This window comes from Diuraphis noxia, unplaced genomic scaffold, assembly GCF_037042655.1.
Source record: "Diuraphis noxia isolate RWA-SAM2 unplaced genomic scaffold, SU_Dnox_SAM2 contig0002, whole genome shotgun sequence".
NCBI lineage: Eukaryota > Metazoa > Arthropoda > Insecta > Hemiptera > Aphididae > Diuraphis > Diuraphis noxia.
In genome coordinates this window covers 28,386,994-28,402,837 of record NW_028301712.1, presented here as the reverse complement: position 1 = coordinate 28,402,837, position 15,844 = coordinate 28,386,994, and the positions used below count along the sequence as shown (strand labels likewise).

Genomic DNA, 15,844 nt, shown 5'->3' with positions numbered 1-15,844 from the left:
TCTTTATTATCTATTACACTTGAAATTTGAATTCAAATACTGGCTAAGTGGCGGGCTAAAATATTAGATTTTCAATAAGTGATAACACAAGTTGAGATAACAGGCACCTTTGTGAGACCACAGAACAATATCACAGAAGATATATTCTGCTCTCTCGGAACGCGGCACCTAAAATATGTTATAAGCATAGCCGTGTCCTATCCATTCTTTATTATCTATTGTTCTGTGCTATGGCTAAGACTAATCCGTGGACCTTAGATCATATGATCTAAGTAGAACTATTTAGTCATGATCTAAGCCGTGGACCATAATATGATCTAAGCGGAATAGGTGATAACCACGATTTTAATCGTAATCATATCTTAAATCGTGGTGATAACTGATAACAAGTAACATTATCAGAAATGCAAAGTGATAACGTCAGTATTAAAATATTTATATTTTGAAAAATTTGAGTTTAAGATATTGTAAATAATTCTTATATTAATATCTATCAAAACTATTTTAGTAATATTTGTAAAACATTTTTATTAATAAATTACATCACTTAGCTACCTGACTCATACACTAAACCATGGAGGTAGTAAATTTTTTTTTATGCCATTTTATTTAACAACAAAATACTTGTGTAAATAGTTTTAATTACATACCTAAATCATTTTTTTTAAATAATATTAGTGGTGTTATGTATAAAAATATGTGGTAGAAAATATTAAGTTGAGATACCTATGTGATTTAGTTTGAACCTCAATTTAAAAATGAATCTGATTTTTAAATTTACTTGTACCTAACTTTTATTTTATATTTTATAAGTATAATATGGACTTTATAACTAATATTTATCCCACATCACTGATTATTTGAATAGTTTTAAATAGTTTTAACTTTTTAATTCTACTTTTTAAATCAACAATGATAATGTAGAGTTGTTAAATTACTGTTAGAAATCAGTTAACATTTTTTAAATTTTTTATGTTGCCAGATTTCATAAAATTGCTCAACACATAATCTAGTTATTATTTTTTTGAATGTTTTAAAAAACTATTCTCTATAATAATGGTAAATAATAATTTATCAATTAAAATTGTTGTAATGCAAACTTGTTAAGAATTCAAATTATTAATTGTTTTGTATAATATCAAATAACTATAGGTAATGTAAAAATATTATATAACTTCTGTTTTATCAGACATCCTTTTTTTAAGAATGCTAAAAATTATGATCAAGTCAAAATTTGGCTGTCGTGATGAGTTTTAAAATAATGGGTTTCTAACTAATTGAAATTTATAGTATTTTCATATAGGTAAACCTAGCATGGTCACTCGCTTACTAGAACAGTTAAAATCGAAAATATTTCTTAATTTGTTATGTAAAACAACCTTTGGGGTCTTGGAGTTAATAACATCTTTAAAGCACATACATACTCAATATCGCCACTGGCTCGTAAAACATCTATCAACTTGTTACGGAAAACCACCTTTGGTGGCCGGTGGGTCTCAGACTTCAGATATCTATAACTTTAAAATTAAGTCCATTTGTCAAATTCTTACTGCACCATTGTTTTTAATATGCTTAAATACCTCTGTTTAAACAAAAAAAATCTCTGGTAAAACAAAAATATATCATAATCACAATTTGTATCATAAATATTTTAGAAGTTATAAAGGACAAATTCTAAAAAATTGCTATAACTTTATGGTATGTCATAATTTTTTACTGGATGGTGCAAGATATGGTTCTACATTAAAATGTACACTCTTATTTTGAATACATTACTATTTTTTTAATACTCAATAAAATACTATATTTTAAATTGATTGTTTTAGGATTTAAGAAGATATTTATACCAAACTTTAACTAAGGTTGAAGGCCTTTATTCAATTGTGATATCTGATCATGATGGTGTTGTTATTTTAAAAGGTAGGTACTTTCTACCAATATAAATTATATATTCTTTATAGTTCTGATAAAAAAAAAATTGTAGTATCCAGTGGCGCAACTAGGATCTATTTTTGGGATGGGTTATTCATATACAAAAATAAATTAACAAAAAAATAAAAAGGTCTTCACACTTTAAAATATTTGATTTTTAAAAGCATTAATTCAGGAGGGAGAGTTGAGTCACAACCCCCAAACTCTCCTCCACGGATTGCGCCACTGGTAGTATCTTAGAAAAGATATAAATTAGTATTTTTTTATCATCTATCTAAGTCAATAGTTCAGCAATTGGCGGACTACAGTCCAAATCCGGACCGTGAAAGGCAGAAAGGTGGACCGTCAGCATGTCTTAACATTTTTTTCCTCATATTACTTATATAAAAAACATAAAGATTTAACAAAAAATTTTTTGCACTGGACCTCATTTATTTATTATTTTAATCTTCTAGACTCCAACAGAAATTACTTGCCGAGTCCTGATCTAAATAATTAAATTGCTATTGATGGAACTTGAATTTTTCAACCTTACTATATTATGTATTTATGTTATAGCTCATGCCAACAAATCATCTGAACACAATTCAAATTACAAACATTCATTTTTATCAGAATTTAATTCTGCATCAGAACAAGCAGGAAAATTAGAACTTGGAAAAAACAAGACAGTGATTTGTTTTTATACTAACAATCAAGTGTGTATATAATTTTGATAAATTATAAAATAATTTACATGGAAATTTGATGTGGAGATTTTTTTGTCTTTCTTTAACATATATATGAAACATACAAATTTATAGGTGTTTTCACACCATCATACCAATTGATCTGATCTAGTGAAGAATAAGAACTTTTTAAACCAATATGAATTTATTGTCAAGTCTCCTTAAGATTGACTGTCTTGAGTTTTAAGTATTCAATTCACAATTTAAATACTCATTTTATTTTCAGTACAAATTATCTAAAATTTAGTAGAATAAAATAAAAATATGGGAAGTCGATCCCAAGTTTACATGACAAAAAATTCAAATTGGTCTTTAGAGTTCTTATCACATTATAAGATGAATTGGAACGCTGGAATAAAAACACTTCTAAGTTTCTGTGTTCCAAATGTGTTAAATAAAGACAACAAATCACCACTTCCAATACCTTTAAGTTAAATTATATGTTACAAAATGACAAATATGTTAATACCTATTTTATTGATCAGTAGAATAGTAAATGAAAATAATGAAAAAAAGTTTCACCCTATTCATTAATAATATTTTCATGACCAAGGCATAGGCGTGCGTAGGGGGTATGCAGGGTATGCAGCTGCATACCCTGAAGTTCTGTGAGGGGCGAACATCGACTATGGAAAATTTAAACATCCAGTTATCAGTTATCAACTACCAAATATTTGCAAAATACATACTTCTTGTATTATGTAATAGTATTTATTACAATATTTTTTAAAATAATAATAATAACAATAATTTTTATATTTAATATTTGTGAGTTGTGTATACATATTATCAGAATTTTACGAGCTTAAAATAACTTTCAGGGCGCGCTATTGTCAGCTTTCTGCATATCCTGAAAAGGAGGCCTGCGCACGCCTATGGACCAAGGTATAGATTAAAGTTACATTCAAGATAGTCAACATTTTTTTTTTCTTTATTTAATTAACATTTTATTTGTGTCAAAATGTTAAATATTATATTTCTATTAAAATAATGTATATGTCAATTTATTTTGTGTTAAATAGTTAACATTTTCACTACAATACTACCAATTATAGCTCTCTAACCTGTCTGAACTCCATAAAATAAAATATTTTTAGCTTTAAGACTTATATGGTCTAAATATTTAAGTTTAAAATAATGAAATCCAGTGTTTGCTAAAATTGTACAGTTACTAGCAATTGATAATATTATAAAATAAAAGAATGTAATATAATGTCTAGAGTAGTGAATGATATAAATTATTTGGACGTAATAGTATATTAGAAGCAACTGGGACATAATTAAATGGGGACGAGCAAGGCAGATAACCCAAAGCTTTTATTTTACTGTTAACATTTTATACTTGGTGGGATAGGTTACTTCATTATGGCTTATAGATTTTGCCAAATACATATAATCTTCCCCAAAACCAAATTCCTAATTACACCACTGAGAAGCAGTGAAGGTTGATTGGATTTATATAATAGGCAATACAGTTTTTAACTTTAATTAATCTTTATTTGTATTTATTACAGGTAGTTCAGATAAATTGCTCAAGATTCTTAATTACATTTGTGGCTTCTGAAAAAGCAAACACTGGAAATATATTAGGACTAGAAAAAATATTGGAGCCATTACTAAAGGATTTGCGAGCTATTCAGTTTCCTTGATAAATTATTTGTTTTGTTTATTTATATATATTTTTTTTGTCACATTATAAAGATTAAAGTAATACATTAATTATCTCCTTCTATCCTAATGATTACATTATATATTATATTCTAAATTAATATTTTTATCATGTACTTTCAATAACTTGAATGATGATTGTGTATTTGTTATTGTTATTACTACAAATTAAAAGAATGCAATCTATTTTACTTTGATTTCTAGATATAACTTATAAACTTTTATATTCAGAGCGGAGCGAGGAGTGTATTAATTTTACAATGATGTGTGTTTTTTTTTGTCTGTTATCACATTTTGGGGCAATAAAAGCGCTTCGATTTTCAACTTCAGTACTTAATTCGATCACAAAGTGAATCTAGTTGGTATCTTGGGAGATCAAAAGTTAAAAATTCCCAGTATTTTTCTTAATAATTGGGATAAGCAAACTAAAAATTAAGGAAAAAACGAGGATTTTTACACACAATCAATTTTCAACAAAATTGATTTTGGTTTTTGATGTTATTTTTAAAAAAATGACCATAGATACATGAAATTTTCACTAAATGTTTATATAAGTATATTCTATCCACCATGCGATTTTCAAAAAATTTGACTTAAGTTGAACTATTTATAGGCATATGCAATTTTCAATCATTATTTTTTTTTAAATTAATATTAACAAAAATTTGTTTGTTGGATAGAAAAGCTTGAAATTTTAATACAAGGTTTTAAACATATTGTTACAATAGCAGTTGAAAAATAAAATAAATTCATAGTCACAATTTTTTTTATAAGCATTCAAAGTTTGAATTTTGACAAAATACGTAAAAATAACGAAAATTTGCAAATTATTTTAAGCTAGAAATGCATACATTTTTTATTTTTAAATCTAAGATTTGGTAATTTTTAATAATCTATAATATATCCTAAACAGATAAACTGTCTCCAATCAAGATCGTTTTTCGTATACAATGATATAATACCATTGGATTCAAATTTAATTTCATCCATTACAGTAACCCACTTGTAACCTAGTATACAGCAGAGCGACATCCACGACTTACCCGTTTTTTTTTTTTGTTATTTGATTTAAGGGTTAAGTATGTCTACACCATTTTCTCTTAAAGCGACGAGGAGGGTTACCAGGAATGGTTAATGCAGCTAGATTCTTTATAAGTTCGTTTGGAAGAGAGTTAAGGCGATATCCGCTTGGCCGCTTTAATTTTTTTTATAGTTCAAATTGTTTTATAAAATATTAGATACCTTTTGTTTTTGAAGTCTGTTAAACTAGTTTTATTTTTAAATTTAGTTCAGTTTCATTTTTCTGAACTCCTTTATTAATTTTTATTTAATACTTTTAGGTATTCCAGATTTTTAAACAGGACATTTTAACAAATTTTTTGTATAAAATAATCAAGTACAAGCATTTAACAATGCAAGTTCATTATATACTTTTCTTTTGCTTTTAGATAAAAATAATACATAATGCAAACCAATTTTTATGAAATTCTAATTCTTGTATAATTTTGTAAACCAGTCTGTATGAAATTTACTAATTACATAATATATTTTGATATCTTTATCAAGGCTAAAAAGGCTAACCCCTAGACAAGAATTAATGGTCTACCCTCGTCCCTCACTGCACATGGGTACTTACACGTAACTTTTCGGGCTCCTTAGAAAGTTTCAGTTGCTAATTGTTGACTAGGCCGATCAGGGGCTCAAGGGATCCATTTATAAAACACAGCTAAAAGGCGCTGGTGCAATGCACCTCTTGCATCCTCTCTAAAAGTACACCACTGGTTAAATCTTAAATGGTTATAGAGTTTATATTATATGTAGTTATATATATTTTTTGCTAATATGTGGTTAAAGTTTGCATTACAATTTTAATCAGCTATTACTCACATGATTTGTTATCTTCGTCCAACACTTACTTAGTAATAGAATAGCCGAGTTGGTACCTACACTTATTAATGTTCATCATATTTCATAATCCTTCTTATTTTGTTATTTATCACAGTCATTTACTAATTTGACCTATTATTATATTTATAGTTTAAGATATTCATTAGGGCCCATCGCCCATGCATGATTTTTATATTTTTATATCTTAAAAAAGTTCTGAGTATTTTAAAAATTTACATTTTTCGTTAACTTTAAAATGATAATTTAAAAGAAAGCCAACTACGGAAATCCCTATACAATATTCTTATATTAAAATTTGATTATGTTATAAATATCAAATTACCTACCTACTCTTATAAATATGATTTATAAATAGGTACAATACAATAATCCTAGCTGACGCGTTTTTGTTGCTATCCATATTTAGTGATGACTACCTACATGTATTGTGTACATAATAATTTTGGTTTTGCTAAGTGCGATAAATAAAATTAATATTTGGAGGTATAATTATAAAGGAGTATATTATAGTAGCAATGTTTTTAATTTTTATGGTGGTTTAAATGGTTTAATGCTAAGTGTCTAAGTGTTTATTAAAATAATTATACTGTTGTGAGGGCGTCCACGCGACATTAGAGTGCTAGTCTTATATATTGAGTTGGTAGTGTATTAATCCTGTTGACTTCTGAATAATTCTAATATTAAATATAACTAACTAAGATGGATATTATTCTGAATGTAACATTTTATAGTGTATGCGTTAGTAAGACAAATACAACACACAAAGAGAAGACGACGTTCACTTTAAAATTTTTAATACAAACAACTTGTATTTTATATTATGCAATTTAAAATTGTATCAAATCTATAATTTTTGTCTCCCACTAAAAATGCATATCTCGGGGACGCTCCTAATAGTTGTAATACCTATATCAAATTTGTATTATATTTTATTATATATTACCAATAGCTGCGTACGTATTATAATGAAATAGCTACATTTTGTATACCAATGTGTCAATGTATTAGATTATACAAGTTAAAATTGTTATTCTTAATAAAATTGCTTCTTAAAAAAAATTGTATAAGAAAATTATTAAAATTGAGGATTGATAGAAAAGTAAGAGTAGGGAGGGAATGATAGATGATTAATAAGAAATGGGTCTAAAAGTATAGCCCTTCTAACTATAAAAAAAAAAACTCATGGCTATATGAGGTTCAAGAAACAGCATTTTTTATTCATCACACATTTACTACCTACCTATAATATTGATTATCGAAGCACACTTGAATAAATATTTGTTTTTTAAACTGAAATATACAAATAAGCATATAAGTAAAATTAACATACCTACAAATGTAAAATGGTAGGTATTCATTTTGTTATAACTTATATACCTAACCAATTGTTTTACAATTTAATCATGCTATTAAGTCTGTAATAATAATAGACACATATTTGGCATTTTAGCATTTTAGCATATTTAAATGTGTAATCGTTTATAAAATGCACTATAAACAAAGATCAAATAGATTATTTCCATTAATATTGATGAATTTTATATACAAAGTATTAGTTTTAAAATGTCAACTGTATTATATCTACTAATTATATTTAAATAAATATAATCTATAATACAATAATATAGGTATAATATGTATATTAATATGTAGTATGTAAAAATTACAATGGACTATTTAACATTTGTGATACTACTGCTCAAATAGGTGATAACATGTTTGGCAGTTCAGTTTTCCAGTGGTTAAAATTATTTTACAAATGATTAAAAAAAGCTTACTTAGACGATTAATATTATGAATAATTATAATGGCTTATATTTTGTAGTGTATACATCTTGAATTTTCCAATATTTTCAGAAAGTATTAAGTTATTTTTAATGTTAAAGTGTGTTTATTCATTGACATTTAAAATACATTATTGGCCACATTCAGTTTGGTCTATTATTTCAATAGTTCTTTTTTACATTTAATTTAATTTTGTCTAAAATCTAAATACCTATCAATTTTTAGTTTAATGCCTGCAGTAATCCTCTTAGTAAAAACTTATTATATATAATAATGATATATTTAAATATTTAAAATATAACTATTTTTTAAATTAATAAATTAAGTGAAATATATATTTTAGTATCTATTTAATGCTAATATCAAACAATATAGATTTAATTGATTTATTGTTAATGTAAATAATATTACATATTGACAATTTAGATTTGATGGTTCAAAACTTAATTACGAATTAATTAGATAAAATTATACATTATTTAATATTTAAAAAATTTAAAAACGTGGAAAATATAGTCTCCATTGGGTCCTTGTGATAATATATGAATCCTGTATTTTTAGTTTTATTTTGATGTCATGATGCATATTCGCAAGTTGTTTTTGATTTTTGTATGTATTTGAGGGTCTTGAGGGTCAGAACCTCAGAATGGAAAGTTAAAGTGATACTAATCTGAAGTATTTTTCATAACATGTCTAATGTGCATGTGTCACCCATCATAATTTGTTTTCGATCCGAAAATCATGCAATTGTTGATTAGTATTTCCTGACATCTTAACAGGATGAAAGTTGTGAATGAATGTAGATAGGTTGTATTGTATTAAGGTTTTAACATCATCGAGGTTTAAATGTTGGATTGGCTTCTGTTGTTAGTATAAATTGAGTAAGGATATGTTTTAGTGTTTCTTCTTCGTTGGTATTTGAATGAGTGAAATATGAATTTGAAATGGAATTTAGTGAGTACTGAGTAGATAGATTATTTATTTTCATGAGTAGGTATTTCCTATTATGCTACCATGGATTCCTACAGAGTTTTGTGTCTGTATCATCAGGAAGAGATGCAACAAAATATTAAATAGGTAGGTACATAGGTAGTATAAAGATCTGGTTTGAACAAAAAGTTTCCAAAAATAAAACTTTATCCACTATTGTTTTTATGATTAGTTGGTTGAACATTGACAAAGATTTTATAATAAAATATATTCTAGTTTAGACATAGGGATATAGGGTCAAATGATTTATATTATATCTATTTTGATGCTATGAATATGCTCCCCATAAAGTATAAAGTGTATTAAAATATATAGACCTGCTTATGATTTAATTACATTAATTACGATTTTGATATATTTTCTGAGTGCCTATAATTTTAAGTGTTTTTTGTTGGTAATTGTGATTGTTAAAATGTATATGTTAGTATAATCTGGAATATATATTTTTATATTAGAAGAATACCTTTTATTAAACGGGTAAATTTTAATCATCACTGGATTCAGAGTTAGAAAATTCTGAATCTGAATGTAAGCTTGGAATTGTTGATGCACATGATTGAATCGATGATGAAGATGAGAAATTATTTTGTTCTGATGGAATGTGATAATTTTGTTCTGTAAAAAGGTAGATGGGCTGCATCATCTGTGATGGTCGGATGGTTGGTTCGTTAACTAAATACTTTTCTTGAAATTCATTAATTAATGTACATATTTTCATTTTCAATTCATTTCTTCCAGTAATCGGTAACTTTTTTGCTTTTAATGTTAAACATTTAAAAAACACATCCATATCATCCAATTGGTTAATTTCCTCATCCGTCGAAAATTGTTCACTTTCTGTTTGTATCTTTTTATTTACGGTAAATGGTTCATTCGTAATTCCTGGTAAATTGTTTTCGGTCTGTTTGAATATAAAGATACTACGATTTTTTATATTTGTTCCCACATTTTCTGTTTCTGTTTTATTCGCCATATTGTTGAGTCCTTTTTCTTTGTGAAATGAATAAGGATCACGCGCTTCAGTAATAACTATATTGGAAGTCAAGCTGTAAATTTAAATATTAAAATATTATGGTATTATATTATATTAATTAAATATTATGTTTTGAACTTATTTTAATACAATTAATTGTGCATTTAACTATTTAAGAGGACGCTACACCCGCATGTGTTGTCTCCGCGCGTCTTACACGCGTACTACATGGCAAATTTTCGTTCGCTAGATTCAATAGTGTGCTGTTAGTTTTGATATTAGAGTGAATTGACCCATTTTAAGACTTTGTGGTAGGAACATTATCTGTGTTCTCATGTTGGTTTTTTACGATATTTTAATTTTTAAATGAGTTATGTGAATTTTAAAATATTTACACTTAACATGCTCATAACTCATTTAAAAATTAAAGTATCGTAAAAAACCAACATGAGAACACAGATAATGTTCCTACCACAAAGTTTTAAAATGGGTCAATTCACTCTAATATAAAAACTAACAGCACAATATTAAATCTAGAAAATGAAAATTTTCCATGTAGTACGCGTGTAAGACGGAGACGACACATGCGGGTGTAGCGTCCTCTTAAGAATTGAAGCAAACAAAGCTCAGGCATTTTCATATGCGCAATTTTAACTTTTTTTTTCTTTTTTTTTTTGGGGGGGGGGGGCTGAATATATTAAAAGATAAGCAGACATTGAAATTATAGCATTTTAAAATTGAATGCCCAAGATTTTTGAGGAGGCTATTGCTGTGTTTGAGAGGGGTGTGGACGATGTGGTACATAAGGTCGAGTCTCACTAAGCCGAATATCGAAGAACCAACTCCATTTGGGCGAATTTCTTCCAGCCGAAATAATTGAGTCCCGAATTTCATACAGCTAGTAAAGGGCCGAATTTATAATAATGAAAATAAATAAATCAATTATTTATAAGTTAAATTTTTAATATGAGTTGTATTAATGTATTAAAATGCACATAATAATAATACCTATGTGATGTATAAAATAATAAATATGAATTTTGATAAAAAAAATTTTAAATTAAACTGTAAGAAATTCCTTTAAAAAATAATATTAGAAGCAATAAACCAAAAGAACAACAACATAATAATAATGTGGGTACCTGGAAACATAGGAATAATCGGTAATGAAAAGGCAGATAAACAAGCAAAACTAGCTATCAGCTCACCGGACTCACAATACATTAACATTCCATCATACTCTGAAATAAGAAAACAAATAAAACAGGACACCACCTTACTGTGGAAAAATATATGGACCACCCAAAACAAAAAACTAAACGAGGTCAAACAAACTGTCAAACGATGGAGAAGAAACCCAAATATTAGTACCACAAACGAAAAAAAACTAAATAGGGCTAGAATCGGTAACACCAGACTAACCCATGAGTACCTAATGACAAAAAATGACCCACCAATATGTTAATCATGTGGCACAATAATCACAATCAAACACATTTTTGAAGAATGCAGAACGTACATCAAACAAAGAGAGGATCTCAATATAAGCCATCAAATTGGAACAAGCCTAGGCCCAAATCCTGACAATGAAACCAACACCATTGAATTCTTCAAAACACCAAGTTATTCAAACTACTTTAGCCAACCTTTCAATGTATAAAATACCAAACAAATTAATTCTAACTATTTCTCTTGTACTTTTTTTTATTTATTTTTTGTTTTTCTCTTATTTCTTTGCTCTGTTTCTTAGGATAATATATGCTAATGACCTAGTAGATGAAGCAGAAATTGTAAAAATTTCAAGACCAATAAAAAAAAAATAATAATAATATTTCTATTATCTTTATCTTCAATAAAATTTTGTATTTGAAGCTGTCGTTTTATATTTGGTTATTTAGGTTTTGGTCTTTGATTTCCAGATACAATCAATTTAATTTGACCTATAAAATATATGAATTATGTCTTACTTAAAATACATTTTTTTTTTTAATAATAAGAAAAGTAAAATATTTACCTAAAGTACTTTGTTGTTCTTTACGCATTTCAATGATAAAACGATAAATTTCAACGTATTCAGTGATGCCTACCAAAAAAAATGGTTAACGCTTGTGCCAGGATTCTACATTATTTAGAATTCATGTAATATTATTTTCGTTTTTCGTTTACCTACCATTATTACTTTTTCGTCACTAGTACGTTACTATAGATGGTCATGTCGGCTCATAGATTTTTTGGCTCTTTGGATTCGACTGAAAAGTTGTCAGCTAATTTGATTCGGCCCATTGTCCGCCTCCCATTTGGGAGAGCTAAGCCTTCAAGCCCCCTAAATTTGCACCTATGGGCTTGTTTTTACAAATTACACTAAATCAGCTCTTATAAGCATATCACTCACCATCATTTCTAATATTTTAAATAAATATATCCAAGACATAATTAAGATACATTTTTATAAATCTTTTTCCACTATTCATAAATCATTTTTAAAAAAAGTTTAAATATTTTAAAAATTACTTAAATTTTGTCGGACTTATTTTGTTCATTCATAATTTAATAGTCATTTTCTGATTAAAATTTAAAAGTATTTCGTATCATGTGAAGGATACATACTTTTTTGTTGCATCCGACGTTTTAGCGGCTAATTATATAGCATTTAAGCTTTATTTTATTCCAAATGTAATTATAGTATTTATGAAACTTGTTAGTAAATGTGAACTAGTTATATTCACATAATTTTTCAAAATGTTTACCAATTATTCATTGCATATATTCAATAACTAAACAAAGACTTTTTTTTTTATAAAATTATGAATCCTATTTTGATTGCAATATCTACATTTTTCTTTAGGAAATAAAAAAAAAATGTCAGTGATAGCTTCTTAATTTGTGGTTTGGAGACATGCGTAAATTGTTAACTCTATAGTTCATAGATTTTTCATGATATAATAGTTTATTTTTATATCTAAGCACTAAAGGCCATACGGCACTACTGCATTAGTCAAAGAACGTGCGTGAAAAAAATATCACAGACTTTAATAAAAATAGCAAGGTTTTAACAAAGCTCTATTTAGGCATTTGGGGTTCAAGGGCTAATTTTTTGGTGGGCTACTCAACTTAAATCATAAATTTAATTTTTTGTTATATCATTTTTTTATATATTAAATTTATTTTTCAAAACAATAAATAAATTATACCATGAGTCTATAAGTAATTATTTAATGTTGATTGGTCTAATAATATGCATATTATTGTATATTACAGTTTTATAGAAAGGCCCCTTATTATGTTGGGACCTGGGACTGTACCACTAGCTTTCCCCTAGTAGGGCTCTGGATATTAAGTAGTCTAATCCATTGTAAAGGCAATAAGCTATTTAATATCAAAAATAGTAAAATTCATTAAGAATATTATTGACAACAATATAAATACACATTTTAGATAAAATTATTTCGGACATTTGTGCCACCCCTAAGTAAAGAAAAATTGTGGGGTACGAAAAAAAAAATAGAAATAGTAGAGGAACTCCATCTTTCTGTGCACCTCCTCTCCCCAATTCGAGCACTGGATATCGTAATTAGTAAATAAAGACAAGGAAAATTGTGCAATTTAGGTACTTAGAAATTATAGACATAAATATGGAATATGAAGATAATAAAGTTAAAAAAAACTTTAAAACATAAGCTAACATATACTAATTGATTTTTTAAAATTAAATAAATAACAGAAGAACTAAAATCTATAACTGAAAAAATAATATCATAATAGAATAAATAAAAATGTATATATTTGTCGGTTTACATTGTAGAATATAATTAAGAGGACGTGATACCCGCATGTGTTGTCTCTGTCTTACAAGTGCATTATATAGTAAATTTTACGTTCAGCAGAACACGTGTAGCTCCGTTTGCTTAAAAATTAGAGTGAATAGACCTCTTATAAAATTTAAAGGTAGGACTGTTATCTAGTGAACCTCATATGCTTTTTAATATATTTAAATTTTAAAGGAAGTTATGAGTATTTTAAGATGCACAAAAAATTCACAATTTTAAAATACTCATAACTCGCTTTAAATTTGATATCAAATAAAAAGCATATGAGGTTGTCGAGATAATAATCTTACCTTTAAATTTTATAAGAGGTCAGTTCACTCTAATTTTTAAGTTAACGGAGCAACACGTGTTCTGCTGAGCGTAAAATGTACCATGTTACGCATTTGTAAATCGGAAACAACACATGCGGGTATCACGTCCTCTTAAGAGAACGTTGCACCAGCGTGTATTGTCTTCGTCTTAAAAGAAAAATAATAGGACCGCTCACAGCTTTTTCGTTCACTCAATAATGTGCTGTTAGTTTTGATATTAAAGTGTAATGTGAATTGACCCTTCATGAAATTTAAAGGTAAGATTATTATCTAAGGCCTCAAGTAAGCTTTTATTAATATTATTATTTGGCTGAGAGCTAGTAAGCCATTTAGGTAACTAAAAACTAATTAAAAAAGATCAATTTTTAAATACAAATAATCGCCTTAAATATCTCATTCAAAACTATTAAATAATGATATTAATAAATTATTCTTACTATTGATCGCATACGTGCTGCTCTAAAAATTTCAGACGATGTACTAATATCCAATTCTTTTTTATGTTGAAAGCTGATTCTGTTTCTGGTTTCCTTGCAATTATACTTGAATACGAATTTCTGATGTTTTCCCATATTTGTTTGATATCATCAACTTGAAAATTAATAAATTATTTATCAAATATAAATGTGATGTTTATACTCCTACAATTTTAGTTACCTAGTTATAATATACCTACCGGATTTTTCAGTCTCGTGTGATATATCTTTCCAGATACTATCTCTCAAAGATATGTTTTTATAATTGGCATCTAATGTGTTGTACAAAACTGGATTAGCCTGTACAAGAAGAGCTAGTTTTTCAACTAGAGGCGAGGAAAAACTAAAATTTGAAGTCATAATGCCGTACTGGCGTTGTTAAATGTCACACACTCGTATCGTAGTGATACTAGTTCTCAATTGTATAGGCACTATATACATTTAGAACACGATAGTTAATGCTTAAGCAAAACCATTAAGAATGAATAAAAGACGGTTCAAAATTCGAAATCACTTAGGACAAGTAATTATAACCATAATAGTTAGATATTCTAACTAAAAACATCTGTATAGATTAAAATTGTTTATTTAATCACTTTCAGTCTGCATATTTGTATATAGATAAGTGACTAGATATAATATATAATATATACCTATGTATAAGCTAACATCCTCTGAAAATAATAAAATATTAGTCATAGTACAATTTTAATCTAAACTCATCCAATGATGAACATTTAGTAACATTCCTGTGGAGGGGTTATAACATCGTTTTGTACCAATAGCAAAGCTGTACGCTATGGCCGCCGATAAATTAATTTCTGACATGTTATCAAACTTACTTACTCATATAGACGACACACCTAATCTAACGGCTTAAGAGGACGTTATACCCGTATGTGTTGTCTTCATCCAACAAATTTAAAACGTAGCAAAAACTGTTTTGGACAAGAAACGAAAAGGCTACAGACATTAATATGAAACAAAACTTCCATCACCTAAAAAGATTTTGGAATTTAAGCTGTGAAATATTGTTTTTATTTTTTTAATATCGAAACTATAAAAAAAGTTATTCAAGTTTGAAAAACACAAAAATAATGGATTTTGAAACAATAAGAAGTGTTTTTCGCATAAGTGATATTAAAAAAAATAAAACGATATCTCAAAAATAATGTTCTCAACTATATTGAATACCAATTTAGAGTCCTAGCTATCACTACAGCACGAGTGGTTCTATCCTGTGCAA

At 27.3% G+C, this 15,844-nt stretch overlaps 2 protein-coding genes across 2 annotated transcripts; one reads left to right on the top strand and one right to left on the bottom strand.

Moving 5' to 3' along the window:
* Positions 1-420: 420 nt before the first annotated feature.
* On the top strand, positions 421-4,519 carry Lamtor3 (Late endosomal/lysosomal adaptor, MAPK and MTOR activator 3). Its single transcript, XM_089220952.1, has 4 exons — positions 421-580; positions 1,827-1,920; positions 2,491-2,630; positions 4,175-4,519. The coding sequence occupies exons 1-4, from the start codon at positions 575-577 to the stop codon at positions 4,307-4,309; spliced, it is 375 nt and encodes a 124-aa protein (XP_089077078.1). The 5' UTR covers positions 421-574; the 3' UTR covers positions 4,310-4,519.
* Positions 4,520-9,448: 4,929 nt separating this feature from the next.
* Positions 9,449-14,958, bottom strand: LOC149058302 (uncharacterized). Its single transcript, XM_089221173.1, has 3 exons — positions 14,799-14,958; positions 14,560-14,713; positions 9,449-10,057 (listed from the first exon to the last, which is right to left on the bottom strand). The coding sequence occupies exons 1-3, from the start codon at positions 14,956-14,958 to the stop codon at positions 9,496-9,498; spliced, it is 876 nt and encodes a 291-aa protein (XP_089077299.1). The 3' UTR covers positions 9,449-9,495.
* Positions 14,959-15,844: the final 886 nt, after the last annotated feature.